This window comes from Pleurodeles waltl, chromosome 4_2 (assembly GCF_031143425.1).
Source record: "Pleurodeles waltl isolate 20211129_DDA chromosome 4_2, aPleWal1.hap1.20221129, whole genome shotgun sequence".
Classification (NCBI taxonomy): Eukaryota; Metazoa; Chordata; class Amphibia; order Caudata; family Salamandridae; genus Pleurodeles; species Pleurodeles waltl.
In genome coordinates this window covers 540,107,964-540,127,775 of record NC_090443.1, presented here as the reverse complement: position 1 = coordinate 540,127,775, position 19,812 = coordinate 540,107,964, and the positions used below count along the sequence as shown (strand labels likewise).

The window sequence follows — 19,812 nt, the reverse complement described above, 5'->3', positions numbered from 1 at the left end:
GAAATCCAGTAGTCCTTGGGCCAGCCCTGTGGTGCTGCCCCCGGTGTGAAGACAGAACTCCGGTTCTGTGTGGACTACTGTGGCCTCAACTCAGTCACACGGACTGACGCTCACCCCATCCCCAGAGCTGATGAGCTCGTTGACAGGCTAGGCGCTGCCAAGTTCCTGAGTACGTTTGAGCTTACATCAGGGTACTGGTAGATCACCCTGACTGAGGAGGCCAAAGAGAGATCTGCATTTTCCACACCTGATGGCCATTACCAGTTCCGGGTTATGCCCTTTGGGTTGAAAAATGCCCCTGCTACCTTCCAACGGTTGGTGAACAGGTTCCTAGCTGGCAAGGATGCCTACTGTGCAGCCTACCTAGATGGCATAGCTGTCTATAGTTCCAGCTGGGAGGAACACCTGCTCCACCTCAAGGAGGTGCTTCAGGCTCTGCAACAGGCAGGCCTGACCATCAAGGCTAGTAAGTGCCAGACTGGGCAGGGTTCTGTGGTGTACTTGGGACACCTAGTAGGTGGTGGCAAGGTGCAGCCACTCCAGGCCAAGATTGAGACTGTCAAGGCCTGGTAACCACCTAGAACACAGACTAAAGCGAGAACCTTTTTAGGCCTCACTGTATACTACCACAGATTTGTCAAGGGCTATGGTACCATTGTGTCACCCTTGACACAACTTAGTTCCAGAAAGCAACCTAGGTTGGTGAATTGGACAGAGGCTTGTCAGAAAGCATTTGATTCTATGAAGGAAGCCATGTCCACGGCCCCCCTGCTCAAACTCCCTGACTACTCCCAGGAATTTATTGTGCAGACAGACACTTCAGAACATGGCAGAGGGGCTGTTCTACCACAGCTAAATGAGGAGGGCTCAGATCAACCAGTAGTCTTTATTAGCAGAAGTCTAGTACCACAGGAACAGAGGTGGAGTGCTATTGCTGTGGTCTGGGTCGCTGAAGAAGCTGTGACCATACCTGTTTGGGACTTACTTCCGGGTTCAGACCTACCACAGGCCCCTCAGATGGCTCATGCAGATGAGGGGTGAGAATCCTAAACTCTTGAGGTGGTCCATTTTCTTACAGGCGATGGAATTTACGGTGGAACATCGCCCGGGGATTGACCACACCAACGCCGGTGGTCTCTCTCAGATACTTCCGCCTTAGCGATGAGAGCTCCCAGGAGGTTGGGTAGCTCTCCCCACTTTCAGCTCGGGGGACACATGTTAGACCTGACAGCCTTAGGGTGGTCACCCCTAACTTTTGGCCTGCCTCCCTCCACTTTTTAGATACTGTTTTTGCTGGTTTTAAGACTCTGTGCACTTTACCACTGCTAACCAGTGCTAAAGTTCATATGCTCTCTCCCTTTAAACATAGTAACATTGGATCATACCCAATTGGACTATTTAATTTACTTATAAGTCCCTAGTAGAGTGCACTAATTGTGCCCAGCGCCTGTAGATTAAATGCTAGTAGTAGGCTGCAGCACTGATTGTGCCACCCACTTAAGTATCCCCTTAACCTTGTTGCAGGCCTGCCATTGCAAGGCCTGTGTGTGCAGTTTCACTGCCAATTTGAATTGTCATTTAAAAGTACTTGCCAAGCCTAAAACTCCCCTTTTTCTACATATAAGACACCCCTAAGGTATGCCCTAGGTAACCCGTAGGGCAGGGAGCTGTGTAGGCAAAAGGCAGGACATGTACCTCTGTAGTTTACATGTCCTAGTAGTGTAAAACTCCCAAATTCGTTTTACACTGCTGTGAGGCCTGCTCCCTTCATAGGCTAACATTGGGGCTGCCCTCATACATTGTTTGAGTGACAGCTGCTGATCTGAAAGGAGTAGGAAGGTCATATTTAGTATGGCCAGAATGGTGACATTAAATCCTGCTGACTGGTGAAGTTATATTTAATGTTACTATTTTAGAAATGCCACTTTTAGAATGTGAGCATTCCTCTGCACTTAAATCTTTCTGTGCGTTACAATCCATGTCTGGCTGGGTTTAGTTGACAGCTCCTTGTGCATTCACTCAGACACACTCCAAACACAGGATACTCAGCCTCACTTGCATACATCTGAATTTTGAATGGGTCTTCCTGGGCTGGGAGGTTGGAGGGCCTGCCCTTACACAAAGGACTGCCACACCCCCTACTGGGACACTGGAAGACAGGATTGAAGTGAAAGGGGCCCTGGTGAACTTCTAAGCCACTCTTTGAAGTCTCCCCCACTTCAAAGGCACATTTGGGCATATAAACAGGGCCTCTGCCCCTACCAACTCAGACACTTCCTGGAGAAGAAACTTGTAACTTCTATCCCCATCGTCTTCAAAGACTCCATCAGCGTCACCACCTCCACCGAAGACACCCCTCTCGCCGCTGAACATCTGCATTTTCAGATTCGCACCGACCCGAGGACCACCCTCAGAGGATCCCTCGTCTACCGTCCTCCCGGACCACGCGCCCCTTTCAGCGACGCCATCGCCGACTTCATCTCCCCGCACGCCCTCGCCTCACCGGACTACATCCTCCTAGGCGACCTCAACTTCCATCTGGAACAAAACAACGACCCCAACACCACCACCCTGCTCGACAACCTCGCCAACCTCGGCCTCAAACAACTGGTGAACACCGCCACCCACATCGCCGGACACACGCTCGACCCTATCTTATCCGCCAGCAAACACGTCTTCTTCAGCCACACCTCCGCCCTACACTGGACCGACCACAGCTGCGTCCACTTCACATTCCGACGCGAGACCCACTACCTCCGCACTCAACCCATCCCTTGTCGACAGTGGGACAAGATCCCTGAAGAGCAACTCCTCTCCGCACTCGCCGCCAACCAACCCACCCTCACCACCGACCCCAACGACGCAGCCCTCAACCTCACAAACTGGATCTCCAACTGCGCAGACAACCTTGCTCCCCTCAAACGCACGCATCGACAGACCAACACCAAAAAACCTCTCTGGTTCTCTGACACCCTCAAAGAATCTAAGAAAACTTGTCGCGCCCTTGAGAAAGCCTGGCGCAAGGACCACACCGCTGACAACATGACCGCCCTCAAGAACGCTACCCGCGAACACCACCACCTGATCCACGCTGCCAAAAGGAACTTTTTCACCGACAGACTGGACAAAAACAGCCACAACAGCAGAGAACTCTTCAGCATCGTCAAGGAGTTCTCCAACCCCAGCGCCAAAGCCAACGCCGTCACGCCCTCACAGGATTTGTGCAAATCCCTCGCCACTTTCTTCCATCGCAAGATCAGCGACCTCCACGACAGCTTCGGACACCAGACCCAACCAAACACCACCGAACCCGCATCCATCACCCTCAACAACTGGACCCACATCAACACGGAAGAAACCAAATCCATCATGAACTCTATCCACTCCGGTGCCCCTTCGGACCCCTGCCCGCACTTCATCTTTAACAAAGCCGACGACGTCATCGCCCCGCACCTCCAGACCGTCATCAACTCTTCTTTTTCTTCTGCTACCTTCCCCGAATGCTGGAAACACGCCGAAGTCAACGCCCTACTAAAGAAACCTACGGCTGACCCGAGCGACCTGAAAAACTTCCGCCCCATCTCTCTTCTGCCTTTCCCAGCCAAAGTAATAGAGAAGACCGTCAACAAACAGCTGACCACCTTCCTGGAAGACAACAACCTGCTCGATCCCCTCACAAACCGGATTCCGAACCAACCACAGCACTGAAACCGCCCTCATCTCAGTCACCGACGACATCAGAACCCTGATGGACAACGGTGAAACAGTCGCCCTCATTCTTCTCGACCTCTCGGCTGCCTTTGACACCGTCTGTCACCGCACCCTAATCACCCGCCTCCGCTCCACCGGGATCCAAGGCCAGGCCCTGGACTGGATCGCCTCCTTCCTCGCAAACCGTTCCCAAAGAGTTTACCTCCCTCCGTTTCGCTCAGAACCCACCGAGATCATCTGCGGCATACCTCAAGGTTCATCGCTCAGCCCGACACTCTTCAATGTCTACATGAGCCCCCTCGCCAACATCGTACGCAAGCACGACATCATCATCACCTCCTACGCCGACGACACCCAACTTATACTCAACCTCACCAAGGACCCCGCCAGCGCCAAGACCAACCTACAAGAGGGTATGAAGGACGTCGCAGATTGGATGAGGCTCAGCCGCCTAAAGCTGAACTCTGAAAAAACGGAAGCCCTCATCCTCGGCAACACCCCGTCCGCCTGGGACGACTCCTGGTGGCCCACGGCCCTCGGCACCGCACCGACCCCCACAGACCACGCCCGCAACCTCGGCTTCATCTTGGACCCTCTTCTCACCATGACCAAGCAAGTCAATGCTGTGTCCTCCGCCTGCTTCCTCACCCTCCGCATGCTCCGCAAGATCTTCCGCTGGATCCCCGCCGACACCAGAAAAACAGTGACCCACGCCCTCGTCACGAGCCGCCTGGACTACGGCAACACCCTCTACGCCGGGACCACAGCCAAACTCCAAAATCGCCTGCAATGCATTCAAAACGCCTTGGCCCGCCTCATCCTCGACGTACCCCGCAGCAGCCACCTCTCCGCACACCTGAGACACCTGCATTGGCTCCCAGTCAGCAAAAGGATCACCTTCCGACTTCTCACCCACGCACACAAAGCCCTCCACGACAAGGGACCGGAATACCTCAACAGACGCCTCAACTTCTACGTCCCCACCCGCCTCCTCCGCTCCTCTGGCCTCGCACTCGCTGCTGTCCCTCGCATCCGCCGCTCCACGGCGGGTGGGAGATCCTTCTCCTTCCTGGCGGCCAAGACCTGGAACTCCCTCCCCACCAGCCTCAGGACCACCCAGGACCACTCCGCTTTCCGGAGACTCCTAAAAACCTGGCTGTTCGAGCAGCGATAACCCCCCTTTTTCCCCTAGCGCCTTGAGACCTGCACGGGTGATTAGCGCGCTTTATACATGTTAATGATTTGATTTGATTTGATTTGATTTGTAACCAGAACCTGCATCCTGCCAAGAAGAACTGCCTGGCTGCCCAAAGGACTCACCTGACTGCTTTCTGTGAAGGACTGCTACCTTGCTGTTGCCCTGCTGCCTTGCTGCTCTCTGGCTGGGGTGAAGAAGTGCTCTCCAAGGGCTTGGATAGATCTTGCCACCTGTTCCTAGAAGTCTCAGGACCGAAAAGACTTCATCTCTTCAAGAAAGACTCTTTGTGCGGCGAAGTTGGATGCACAGCCTGCCAGAAACGACGCACAGCCTGCACCACGGTGGAAATTACACTGCACGCTGAACTGGAACGACGCAGCCCGACTTTGCAATGAGAAGATCGGCGCAGCGCCAGCGCAGCGACTGGAAATTCGATGCACGGCCCACTGGATCGACGCATAGCCGAGTCGGAATGATGCAGCCCGACTTCTAGAGCGGAATCGATGCAGCGCCTGCCGTGCAGTAGAAAATTCTACGCAATGCCCACCGGATCGACGCAGCTCCTATGACTTCGTCCTGCCAGCACAGGAAATCCACGCACCATCCCCGAGGTGTCTGAAAACCACACAACCCGAAGAGGATCCACGACCGAGCGCCGGAAATCGACAGACAGCCATCTCTGCGTGGAAACTAAACGACACATCGCTGTGTGCTGCCCGAGAAATCGACGCACACCCCTCTGTTTCCACACTTCTCCTCCTCCGCGGTTCTTTGCAGAGATTTTTCACGTGAACCAGGTACTTTGTGCTTGAAAGAGACTTTGTTTGCTTTTAAAAGACTTAAGACACTTTGGGCCTCATTCTCACCCTGGCGGTAATTACCGCCAGGGCGGAGGTCGGCGGTAGCACCGCCAACAGGCTGGCGGTGCTCCGCCGGGCATTCTGACCGTGGCGGTACAGCCGCGGCCAGAAGCGGAAAGCCGGCGGGCTACCGCCGACTTTCCGCTGCCCGTCTGAATCCTCCATGGCGGCGGAGCGCGCTCCGCCGCCATAGGGATTCAGACACCCCCTACCGCCATCCTGTTCATGGCGGCTCTCCCGCCATGAACAGGATGGCGGTAGGGGGTGCCGCGGGGCCCCTGCCGTGCCCATGCCAGCAGACACTGAAATACGTGACGGGTGCAACTGCACCCGTCGCACCTTCCCACTCCGCCGGCTCAATTCTGAGCCGGCATCCTAGTGGGAAGGTTGCTTTGCCCTGGGCTGGCGGGCGGCCTTTTGGCGGCCGCCCGCCAGCCCAGGGCAAATGTCAGAATCACCGCCGCGGTCTTTCGACCGCGGTGCGGTGTTCTGACGGCGGTACCTTGGCGGACGGCCTCCGCCGTCCGCCAAGGTCAGAATGACCGCCTTTATATCACTTTTAAATGATATCTCTACATTTACTTATTGCATCTTTGACCGTTTTGACCTGCATTTATCGAGATAAATATTATATATTTTTCTAAACACTGTGTGGTGTATTTTTGTGGTGCTATATGGTGGTACTGTATAATTTATTGCACAAATACTTTACACATTGCCTTCTAAGTTAAGCCTGGCTGATCAGTGCCAAGCTACCCGAGGTTGGGCACAGGATAATTTGGATTGTGTGTGACTTACCCTGACTAGAGTGAGAGTCCTTGCTTGGACAGGGGGTAACCTGACTGCCAACCAAAGACCCCATTTCAAACAAAATACAATATCAACTCAGGGTTTTTCCTAGTTTCATGAAGGTGGACTGTTAATGTACTAATTTTAAGAAGGGTGATCGGGAGGGATAAGAATTTATCATTTTATCTTCGTTCTTGATTCACCAGCAAAATCATTTGACAAAGGTCTGTTATCAAGACTCCTGACCTATGCTAGGTAGGGGAAAAAAGATTTATTTTCAAATGTCCTGGCAGATTTCGAAACCCACCTGTGAACCGTGGAACAATGCCTCAAACTTTATTTTATAGCACTGAAATACAATGAGCCGCATTATAAAAATATATATTTAAATTTGCACCCATTCATTTGTGTCCTGTGTTTGCATGCAGAATTATGAATAGCAAGAGATCCCAAACCGTTTAAAATTACTATGGTCACAGTTTTGTAAATTGTAAAATAACTCTTTTCCCTGCAAATGGAGTTCCATGTGTGTAATTCGACAGAGGATACTGTTGTGAATATACAAATGTATATGCATGGGCGTAATTACACTTTTAATTATTAATGCATTTTCTTTAAGAGGAAAACATTTCCTTCCCCTTCACCTTCTGCTACTGTTTGAGATGGTTGAGGACAAGTTTGTGAATACAAAACACATTCATGAACGTGTGGGCGCCTCTAAATGTTCCAAGGCATCCAGGATCTAGAATGTCCGCTCCCTTGTCCAGTCGGACATATACACACGAGTATTAGAACATTGGAAGTTGGCAGCTCCATTGAAAACAATGAAGTGCTGCAGGCTTTTACTGGCCGGTAAAAGCCCGCAGCGCCAACATTCCAATGTTCGCTTTGTTCACAGCAGCAGCTGTGAACAAAGCCTCACGGAGCCCGAGGGGATTTTAATCCCCTCGGGCTCCATGAGCAATTTGTTTTTTTAAATAGAACATTCTGCCCTGAGTGGCAGAATGTTCTAATAGCCTTAGAACCCGCCGTAGCGGGCTCTACCGGCTATTAAAGGCCCTTTCCCTTTTTAAATGCCCTCGCCTTCGGCTCGGGCATTTAACGCGGGAGCAGGCCTTTAATAGCCGTTAGAGCCCGCTACGGCGGGTTCTAAGGCTATAATAAAACACCGTAATGGGGTATTATTGTGCACTGATTAACTTTCTTACAAGTGAAAATTTGCATTTTGTGAATTCCTCTTAATCGTAACTCAAGCCATTTGTATGTACCAGTTGGACATACACTTGTAGATTTCTTTGTCAACGTGGGCCATGTTTTGCAAAAAGGTTGCGCTTTACATGGCATTTAAAGAAATCGCTCTCAGGCTTTAGACATGGTGAGCCACTCAAAATGTTGGTTTCTATTGAAGAAGCTAGAGTTAGAGAACACATTTTTATCACTTTGATTGCCCTGTACACAAACCTTTATGCCACAGTCCATCATAATGAACAAAGCCAAAACATCCAGTGATACTTCGGTGTCATAGCACCTTTTATTATATATATATATATATATACAAGAAAGAAGTGACTCAAACAGATGATCTCACTAAAGAACAAAAATATATTTCTACTACAACGTTTCAGCTTCCGCCTTCCATCTTGTACTACCTGAGGAAGGCGGAAGCGGAAACGTTGTAGTAGAAATATATTTTTGTTCTTTAGTGAGATCATCTGTTTGTCACTTCTTTCTTGGATATTACATTTTCTTGTGGCTCTTTGTATCCTTTGGGATCCAGATTTTTGCCCTGGCTGGCTGTTGTTTTCTTGTGATCCTGCATCTTCCAGTATATATATATATATATATATATATATATATATATATACATATATATATATACACACACACATACATATATTTACTATACACATATATATATATATATACATATATCAAATCTGTGTTTAGATATTTCACTTATCAGAATGCATATCCACCAAAAGTTGGGTCTAGACATGTAACTCTTCTGCTATAAGTAGTCAATCATAGTTATGTACTGTAGATGGTTTAGAACACCTAGGCCCATATATATACTTTTTTTGCGCTGCATTTACGTAATTTTTTGATGCAAAAGTGGCGCAAACTTGCAAAATACAATTGTATTTTGTAAGTTTGCGCCGCTTTTGCATCAAAAAGTGACGCTAAAAAAGTATAAATATGATCCCTAATCTTCCTTTATGACGCGTGCATGGATGCTCAGAACTTAACCAGAAGTATGTTAAAATCAAAGCCACTTAATGAGGGCCCACAGAACATGAGAAACAAAGAACGGATGTAAAGACATTCACAATAATTCTTTCTCATATTCAGTTGCACAATTTATTAAGAAAGTAACATGCCCTACTCATTTAGGAAGACATATACAGGCAAACAGTGGTATTTTTCATGTTGGCAAATCTTGTTGGATGGTACAGTTTGCATTGCCAAATCTGTTGTAATAGCACCCTACTGAGGTTGTCTATGTAACTACTTTATCGCAGTACAGAGGAAAACATGTTTTTTTTGTATAGCTTGTTAGCTTTATCTTGGGAGAGTAGTCTTAGCTAGCTTAACTGATTTGGCAGAGCAACATAATATTTTGTCGAATCTACAGTATGGCTTTAGGGCAGGGAAAGGCACCATCGATCAATGTCTTAACCTCCACCTTTTGATTGAAAAATATACAGTAGTGAAGGGCAGGACCTGTATGTAATTGCTGCTTTGATAGAGCTGATAGGTTGAAATTGTGGTCCCTTATGATTGCTAGGGGGGTGGAGCACTGATTAATTTCCTGCATGATTTATATCTGAACCTGAGTGCGATGGTGAGATATAATAAAACAGGAGTCTTTTCTCCAACATTCAGTGTTCAGCTGGGCGTGAGGCAAGGCTGTATCCTAGCCCCCTTTTTATTTACGCTTATGTATATATATATATATATATATATATATATATATATGTTAATAATCTGGGCCCCGTACTGAGAACCACGTGTAGGGATGTCCCGAGGGTGGGCAACCAGTATATACCAGTGCTTCTGTATGCAGACGAAGCCGTCCTGCTGGCAAGGAAGGCTGTCCGGCTGCATCGCTTAGTTAAGGTGTATATGAAGTATATGGAATCCGAGGACCTGAGCACTAAGGCCCATAATTATACTTTTTTAGCGCTGCGTACAAAATATAATTGAATTTCGTAAGTTTGTGCCGCTTTTGCGTCAAAAAATGACTAAACGTGAGACTAAAAAAGTATAAATATGGGCCTAACTTAGCTAATTGTCATACAATGATTATAGGCTGTGGTAGAAGATATCAGAAAAAATGCTTTGGGGATCCAATGAGATAGGGAGAGTGCCACGTTTTTCTTATCTGGGCGTTATGTTTGATGGATTCCCCTTCAGAAAGTGAAAGGACTTGCCCTGACTAGAGCTGTAGGGCAGTTTTTGATTTTGCTAAAAGGTTTGGGGCAGGACCGATGCAGGCCTTGTTAAAAGTACACAAAGCTAAATGTATTCCTATTCCCATTGTGTTAAGGCAGTGAGGTATGGGGATATAAGGACTTCGGGACCGTACAAACTGCCTAGAACAAATTCCTACACCGGCTGATATCGGTACCTCATTCTGTAGCCGCTTACATAGTGCACAAGGAGTTGGGAATGGGGTATCTTTCTGATCAGGTATATTTCTGATCAGGTGGCTTTAGCTCCTTTGGCACTTTGGATCAGGATCGGGACAAATCTTGCTCTTGAATTAAACCAGAAGATTGTGAAGGATTGTTTGACCCTGAGTAAGGTGAACAGTATTGGCTAGCTGAACCATATAAATAGCTTGTCTCAGAAACTGGGACGCCGAGATGTTTGAATCCCCCATTGGAGCTCACTAAAAAGAACCTGAAATGGGTGCAAAGGCAGTTCACGCTAATGGTGAATTTGGAGCTTGAAGCTATGGAGTAAGCCAAGCCCTCTGTGTGGTATTATATCCTACTCAAAACCTTTTTTACTATTGAGCCCTACCTAGTTGAGAAAAGGAAACCCTATCATAGATTTCTCTTGACTAGGTTCAGCGCAAATCTTTTGCATTGTCTTCAGGGATTTTATATTCTGTTGGAGGCGGGTCCATGCTCATGCGACAACCAGTGAGTGCAAGACACCCTTCACTTTGTATTGTTATGTAGGCACTTTTGGGTTCCACTTAAATAGTTTATTGTGCCACTTTTGAAGGGGAAAGGTTTTTGCAGGCCAGACCAGCTCGGGTTTACCTACAGTTGTTAGGCAATATACCGGATATTTGGCACATTGATAGTTTTTTTGTAGCCATGATGAGATATAGGAGATGGTCAGGATTTTAAGAACACTTTAAAGAGTTTTACAGTATTATTATTTTTTCCTGATCATTTTCTTTTTGCATGGTATAGGAGGCTGCTGTATTTATTGGAAGGATGGTTTTATGCTGCAATTGTTTTAATCTTTGAATATAATTTTAACTTTTTACCAACATTTATTGTATACTGTTTTTTGTTACTATGGTTTTAAGTAACGGAATAAAGCTGATGTAACTGACTGCTAGCTTTATTTCCTCAACTTATATTTCACATGAAGAATTTACCCTGCTATTAAGGCTTGCTTTATCATTCTTTCTGATTGGCTGTACTAGAAATGACACCACCTTGCAGGAGGCAGCCTTTATTCAGGATCGAACAGGGACAAATAATAGACCTGCCCACCAAACTAAGGTCACATAAGCAGTCGAGATAGCTAAAAAATGGCCCACGTCTTCAAATCAGGCCAGTTTTGAACTTGCAAAGACATTCTGTATTGGGTATTTTGCAATGTAAGAGAGACAACATATATTTGTGTTTGCTGCAAGCAATGTCAGAGAAAACAACAATAAAAACCAGCCCATCTGGCCATAAACAGGCCCATAAACTGTTTAAAAAATGGTCTGCATACTGACCTGCCAGACCAGCCCATTGGGAACTGCAGTGAGAGAAAAATGCATTTTGTGCCACAGGGATTTAGGGGCCAATTTAGGGATTTGATACAGGGTAATCCATCACAAATGCAACAAAGTACTCTGACTCCCAAAACCTTGGTCCGCCTCATAAAGAGGTGAGTGGACCTTAGGTTTTCCACTGACAGAGGCCATGTTGGATGGAAATCTTTCTCCGATGACCCAATGGAGTAGGAACTATCAGAAGTAAGATTTTACACCACCCACCCTATTGGGACAGACAATGTTATGCTGTTTCTTTCTGTCAGTCACTTCCAGGATAAAGCCTGGCAGTGATGACAGAAAAACGTAATGACTCCCACATCCTTGGAAAAAATTCCCAAGGTAGGGGAGGATGGTAATAATAATAATAATATTATAAAATAATGAATAATTTATTGAGCTAATTAAAGCCAAAAAAGCCACATATAACCACACATTATCAATTAATAAAAACATTAAACAACTAGAACTTGATTATTAAACATCCAGATAGGTTCCTATTGAAAGTGTTCATCTGAAATAATGACACAATTTATAAAAGGAATAAGTCATTTTAACCACAAAGCTTTTTCCTAATTCTGAGGACTCCCACCAGGAAACTCGCCAATCCAAAACATTCCCTATTAATAGGAGGGATATGTGCTGTTGTCCTAAAATACAGTGGTGGCAATAAGATAAGGTAAGTAATTTGTTGTTCAGTGCATTAAAAAAAAATACAAATATAAATCTATTCATACTAAAATACATAGACTGTAATATAAATAGCACTTACAATATTTGTTTGAGAAACACATAAACAGAAAAAAGCATAACTTCAATATTAAGAAGGGCTCATACTTCTACTTAATCATATTCCTGAGACTCTGTGGTCCATCGTCCTCCTCCTACGTGGATTGTGTCTGCTGATTTGCCAGTATTATTTTTTCTGCCCCTTGTAAGAATTTCACCATGCGGGAGTTCAGAATAGGATCATCAGGTTTTAGACAAGCTATTTACTGCTTGTCTACATGTTCGTATACCTTGTTGGTTAAGCAGAACTTTTAACATGCATTTTCTTTCTTGCATCAGGGCTGAGCAAAGACATATTAAATGACTCAGGTTCATCTTCCCTTGCTTACAGAGCTTACAGTGCTCATTCTCATTCACCCTTTCTCTTAGGGAGACCGTGTTGTCATTTGGTAGCTTCCCTAATCTAAAATGCATGAAGCGTAGTTTTAGCACAAGGGACCAACCTTCTTTGAAATGCGGCTGCTGTCGGATGAACTTTAAATTATTTAAGACCCCCCATGCATGTGATCTTTTTGATAATTGTTCTTTATCTTGTTGTAATGATAGCCTCTTTATGTTACTATTTACCTGTTTCTTAAAGACTTCTACTGATAAATCTGCTTCCCATATTTCATGCTGCCCTAGATCATTATTGCCTGATTTAAATACTACGCTGCTTGTGTCTGGTTGTTCCTTTGCAATTCTTGCCATAACACCTGGCATAGACCGTGCCTCTTATTCATTTTTATTCTATGCCAGCTTTTCGCATAGGTTCCTTTCCTGGCTATTATCTGATTCGCTAACCCAAACTCCAAGCGTATTTCTGCTGGTGAAGCATTTGGTGGTAGGAAAAAAAACTAGCTGCCTGTATTATCTAATTATAATTGAATTTAAATATACTTCATCTCGCCCACGCAGTGCTACACTGCCATAGGTTGGACTTGGAACTAGTTTAGCTGATATCACTTTTAATAACGGTCGGAGACTAGGGCCATTCATTTTTTTTTTTTTAGGGTCGAGAACGTTAGACGCAGTGTTATGCCTTTTCTTCTTAATTCTTTCATATGTTGGTTAAAACATCCTTGTTCATCAAACAGTATGCCCAGATATCGATAACATTGTACCTGTTCCTCATTTAAATACCACCTATGCTTTTTATTTGTCTTCGAACTTCATTTATTACCTTTGTCTTTTTTAAATTTACTATTAGTCCATTTTCCTGGTAATATTCTGCCAGCCTCCTCAGTAATCTTTGTAACCCAATTTGCGTTTGGCTTATAAGAATAACATTGTCTGCATAGAGCAAATTGGAGATACTCATTGAACCTAATTTAGGTGAATGTGTGTTTACTACCTTGAGGTTGTCTGTCAGGTCTGCTAGGAACAAATTAAATAGAGAGGGTGTCAAAGCACAACCTTGCTTTAATCCCTGAAAGGTATATATTTTCCTTGACAAGATTGATCCATCCCCTATTCGTATTCTCACCCATGTATTACTATGAAGGTGCTGTATGGCTTTGAGCAGCCCAGACGGTATACCCATTGCTGTAAGTTTTTCCCACAGTAGGTTTCGATTCACAGAATTGAAGGCTGATTTAAAATCGACAAAACACAAGTACATAGGTTGCTTCTTTAGTCTTTGCTTGTCCGTTGACAGGGACAAGGATAAAATATTTGTCCCTGTCCCTACTCCCTGTGTAAACCTTGTTTGATATAATGGCACAATTTCCCTCTCTGTTGCCCAATCACACAGTTCATCCAATAGTATGCTGGCAAAATATTTTGCTCCTATATCCTGGAGGGTGATTAGCCAGTAATTTTCAGGTAAATTCCTGTTTCCTTTCTTATATATAGGGTTTATTATGGACCCTCGCCATGAATCTGGGATTATCTGCTGCTGTAACGTGCTATTGTACTCTGTGGTTAGTACTGGGACCCATAACTCAATGTTAGATGTATTCAAAGCTTGAGGTAGACTATTTGGACCCGGGGCACCATCTTGCCTATAGCTTAAGACAATTTTCTTTCACTGATTCTCTGTGACAGTATCTGTGGGTGCAATTTTAATTCCTAAAACCTGCCTCTCAATATTCTCATTTGTAGAATTATATTTTTGCGACTCACTTGTTGATGCCTTAAATAGATCTTTTATAAAGGTTACCCATGTCTGCTCAGTTATGTTGGAGTTTACTACAGGGGTGTGAGGGTGATTTATTGCATTTAATGCTCTTCAAAACTGCCTTGAATTCTTTTGTTTTGATACATATACCATCTTGACCCAAAAGTTGTCATTGACTTTCCTTTTCTCTTCCCAGACCAGTTTTTGCAGGGTTCTATTCAATTTGGCAAGGGCACAACATTGAACCTTATTTTGAGGACTTTTCCTCATACTCTTTTGCAGTAATTTTCAGTCTATCCTTAACCTGTGAGTCAGGGAAGATAATTTTATTTTATCTTTATTTTCCTGCCCTACTCTTCTTCGTGCAGGGTTTCTGTACCTCTTTGCTACTTCTTTTTCCATTATTCTGGCTAAAAACTTCGCCCACTGATTAACTTTGTTGTCTTTTCTGTTAGCTAGACTTTAATTTATTAAGCATTCTGCTAAATCCTTGGTTTTTGTGTCCAGATTGCTAGACCATATCAGCCTTCGATAATTTATTGTCGCATCTTCCCCAAACATCAGAGGTGTCCGCTGAAAATGTTGTACTTGCCCAGAAAGCACAAACCTTTGTTACTCATGATCACTACTCTCTGTTTTTGTTATGCTAAAAGATTTTACCCTTCCCCAGAGGTTAGTGTAACTCCTGTATATTGTATGATAGAGCATGTGGTGGTAAGTCCATTCTGGTGGGATATCTGCTTGAAACATCCCATTTAATACTTGCATACCTAAGGCCTCAAGATCTTTTACTAAATAGTTTGCCCTTTTGTCATCATTTTTTCTCATAGGCACCCTGTTAATTTGGGGAGGGGGAATTGACCACATATGATCCTGCTGTATTACCTGATCTTCACGTTCTGGAAGATGGATCAAGTCCATATTGAAGGCTCCTTTTATTACTATATCCGGTAAAAGTGATTCGTGTAGCAAAGTCAGTAACACAGTAACACATCACATAATTCAGAAGCTATTAGAGCCTTACTTTTTGTGTTTGGCACTGTATATTCACATTTATTATGTAGAATGGGTTTTTTGTGTCTTTTATGCAGTTAGTTAGCTTTATCACCTGAATGTTATCACTTCCTAAGTGAACCTCATCTATTTAGATTTATAATGCTAAATCAATGAAAATTGCTAAACCTCCTTTTGGTCTCCCCTGATTTTTTGTTTTAACTGCCGGTCTGTAATAACCAGCATATCCTATTATGTCAAATAGTAGGTGCCCATGTTTCCCGAAGGCATATTATCTGGCTTCCTTCTAACAGCACAGCTATATCCTTCTTCTGCATTTTTGTTTGTACACCATTAATATTCCATAAGCCAATGGATAGCAGGTCATACTGTTTTTTGGATTCTCCTCTCTCATTTAGTCAAGCCATGTAGTTACTATGCAGTGCCTCCATTATCTAACCTACATCTACCTGTCTGCCCCTTTCATTTTGTATGTGAGTGGGATGGAGAGACTCCTCTAGCTTCCCCATCCTTCCTCTAGGTGATCTGAGAACTGACTATGTTTGGTCCTCTCTATCATTTGAAGTATTATTTATTTTTGTGTTTACATGCACAAATGGTACTGGATACACTTCTGTTGTGGGTAGGGATAATTCTATCTCCCAGTCTAAGAACAATCCTTTTTTTGTATTACTGATTGTACTAGCATGTTATTTTGAAAGGAGGCCATGTTGGATTCTTATTGTCTGCCTTCCATTCGATCCAAAAACTGAATTGACACTATATTACTTGACGTTAATGTTGTCAGTAAAGGGATTCCATTCATTAGGGTCAATATATTCTTTCTATTCAAAACGCCATGTGAACCTTTGGACTTATAAAAGGGGGTGAAGATTATTTTTGTTAATACATCTGAATTTTCATTTACACCCTTTATGACTTATTTTTCCATTGATTTTCTTTCTTGCCCATTTCTCTCAAGTCCCTTAAGCTTCTTCTGCACTCCATCACCACCATACTCCAATGGTTTTGACATCCTGTCTTTTTCTACTTCATGCTGTACTTTCGGAATTAACTCGCTTTTTTCCAAGCGTTGCAGCTTCGTATCTTTATTATTCATGTCACTGGTCAATTGCTGATATTGATGATTATTGCATAATGTCCTGAAAGTTCCCTTACTATTTTGCTTAACTAGTTAATGCATTTTCTGATCCCAGATCCCCTGTATTGTATGTAAATCTATATCTCCCTCTTCATTTGGATGTACTGCTGTTGTCGATTTCTCTACGTTTATTTTATTATTTTCACTCTTTGTTTCTTTTGTGGAATTTACATTCAGAGTCTTTCCACCATCTTCATCATTATTCCCATTTTGAAAGATAGGGAAGAGCTTTATACTTTCTGTCATATGTTTCACATTTTTGGGTGTCATCTCTCTTTTTTCATTCTCTTTTTGCATCCTGCAGATCTCCAGTCTTGTAGAGCCTGATCTTTGCTTATCTCTGGCTTTAAGCATCTTTTTTCTCTGTTTAATTTAATTGCCGGTTCCATACTTGCACCTCAGGTTCACTGGGATTTTCCATTACTTCCAGTTTATGAACACTCATGATATTCTCACCATTGTCCATATTATTACTTTTCAATTCTCTATTATGGTTTTTGGGCCCTTCTTCCTTTTCTCCTTTATCTGATTTGTTACCTTCAGAGACTTTTTTATCCTACCACTTGGCCCCACTACACTTTTCCCCTTCTGCCTGTAGTTTTATATTTACCTTAGAATTCTGTATTTTTAGGTCCTCTATTATTGTACTTAGCATCTCCGGAATTTGCTGCAATTTAGCTACCACTGGGGCACACATACATTCCATATTTGTTGATGCTGCAAACCTCTGTGCACGCATGATCAGATTGTTTAGCACTGCAGGTCTCTGATCTACACCTGATATCAACGTTGCCATTATATTTAATAGGTCCATTTGGACATCCGTTTTATTTGATTGATATGTTAGAGCGTCGAAAGCCAGCTGCAATGTTTTAAATATTATGTCCCATGTGGAGACAGTGTCGGGTGGAGGTGTTCTCACTTTTTGTTGGCCGTTGGACTCTTCCTCGTTATCAAGGAAGGCCTGCTTCTCCTGTCTTGCTCGTTTAACTAGTGGAGTATTCTGGGGCACTTCGATACTTTCTCTCTCAATACTATCTATTTTAGTCTGTTGGATCAGCGGTATCTTTACTTTCCCATCCTTATTCCCACCTGTCTCCACTATAACTTCTATTGGCATTGGGTGTCCATTATTCAATAAGGGAACTTTTTGCTCGAATCGGTTATTTACCTGAGATGGTGATTCTGGCAAGACTGATTGTAGGTCCATGTCACTCACTGAGCCACATTCCAGCACCACACTAAGGGCCAGATGTAGCAAGCAGTTTTTCCCATTCTGTGTCTATGGGAAAATGTGTTCGTACATATGGCCCTAACTTCCTTTTTTTCCTCAGTTTCAATTTCTTTTTTTCCCTTCCTGGCCTAAAATCTTTTTCATTACCCCTTTTTTCATTTATATGTACTGGACTAGATGTTATTGGGGTAATTGGTGCTGTAAGTAAGTTGTATCCTTCGAGGTTGAGAAAATTATCACCACCGGGTTCTTTAAAAAGTCAAATTTTTCTGGGACCTTTCAAAGTTTCTCGATCATTCTTGCCACAGGTGATATTAGTGGTGCATTTTCCCTTGCGGAGTTTACCTTGAGTGTTTTTACTGTCAGTCCCATCTGTCCCATCTGCCGCCCTCTCCTCTTTGTTTTTGTAGGAGCTTGTCTTACTCACCCTGACCTCAATGAAAGGGCTGAGCAGGGCTGAACAAGACTGAGCAGGAGCTTGTATTCGGAATTCTGTCTAAATGTGAATAGATATGGGTTGTGACTCTTAATCCAGTTACAGGTTCAGTGATATGGTGTCTGTCAGAGAGGTGGACAGAGTGAGTAGATGTAGCGTGTTGAAGCATGGTAAGAAGGGTACCGTAGTCTTGGGATGTGGTATCGGGGTGGGGAGTAGGGTGGACCTTATTCCTATCGTCTTTGTATTCTCTATGGCCTTAATCAGCACGATGGCATACATCAGACGGTTCCTTAAGTCCTCGGCTCTTCGGCCCCCAACCTGCTCCCTCTACCGCCACTCGCACTTCTCCCCTTATCCTTGTCACCTCTCACTTCCTTGCCGCCATTGTTCATCTTGCTATCACCGTATGGTACTTCAGGCTGATCTTCAGGTTAATAATGTTTTACTTTTTTTTAAACAAATTCCTACTTTGGCATGTTTCTGAAAAACAAAAAATGTCAAAAGTTTGGTGAACGGCCATCAAAACTGACGGTGGCCATCAACCAATCTTTAAGTACATTGAAAGGAACCACCATGATGAGGGATCCTTTCAACATACAGAGATGACTGCTGAGCTAGTAGTCTTCTGTAAAATTGACAGAAGGTAGTCCCTCAGGTTGGTGGAAGCAACTTCCTCCACCACTGTGACAGATGGAGTACTGTTCGTCAGACTCAATCAGGCCCTTAACGTCCTAACCAAACATTTTACTGTTCTATCTTATTCTGCAGTTTGACACTTACTTGTACTCTAAACTGATTTTTTTTATATTGGTATTAAATAACTTTTTTTGCATGATTTTATGGTTGCTTTTATCAATGGTTGTGTTCTTGACTACCAAAACAATGAAACAGTGATGATGATGAAGCCATTCACCATTTATGACAGGAGCAAGCAAAAAGACTACTACTGCAGAAAATAACTACAATCCCTTTAGGCCACTCTCTTCCTCCATACAGTGCTCATGAAGAGCTGTTTAAGACAGAGCAGCACTCCATTGGTAAACTCAGACGAAATCATAAAATAAAGACCATACTTACCTTTGCATCTCCTAAATCTTGTGCTTCTTTTGAGCTTTTTGGCCCTAATTCTGTCTTTTCAAGTCTTGATTCCTGTAAAGTAGAATAAAAGAAATATTAACGTAAAAGTCCTGAACATCATTCAGAACAAAAGGCATGGGCACAAACTATTAACTAGGGGCTAATCCAACACACAGTTCAGTGAATGGCAACATTCCTGCTACGAACCAGGCATATCACAGATACAGGTGTGAATGCTGTAGGTCAGGCAGTTAAATAGAACTTTGTCCAATAACAATTATAGTGGACATGCTCATATAACATGTCTACAGTTTTCAATACTCAAGTCTGGACTTCAAAACTTTTCAAACTCTAAAAGAGGTCTTGGGAATCTCACCACAGCACCCGTAAACCGGACTGAGCCACCACCAGAGAATAAAAGATGAAGGGGCGTATTTATACTCTGTTTGCGTTGAAT

At 43.9% G+C, this 19,812-nt stretch overlaps 1 protein-coding gene across 1 annotated transcript in view; it reads right to left on the bottom strand.

Moving 5' to 3' along the window:
* The window catches only part of RGSL1 (regulator of G protein signaling like 1), a 483,194-nt gene that overhangs the window by 341,278 nt on the left and 122,104 nt on the right, over positions 1-19,812 (bottom strand). Inside the window, exon 8 of the mRNA XM_069233196.1 lies at positions 19,356-19,427. Within this exon, the coding sequence (XP_069089297.1) occupies positions 19,356-19,427 (72 nt within the window). The remainder of the gene's footprint in view (positions 1-19,355; positions 19,428-19,812) is intronic.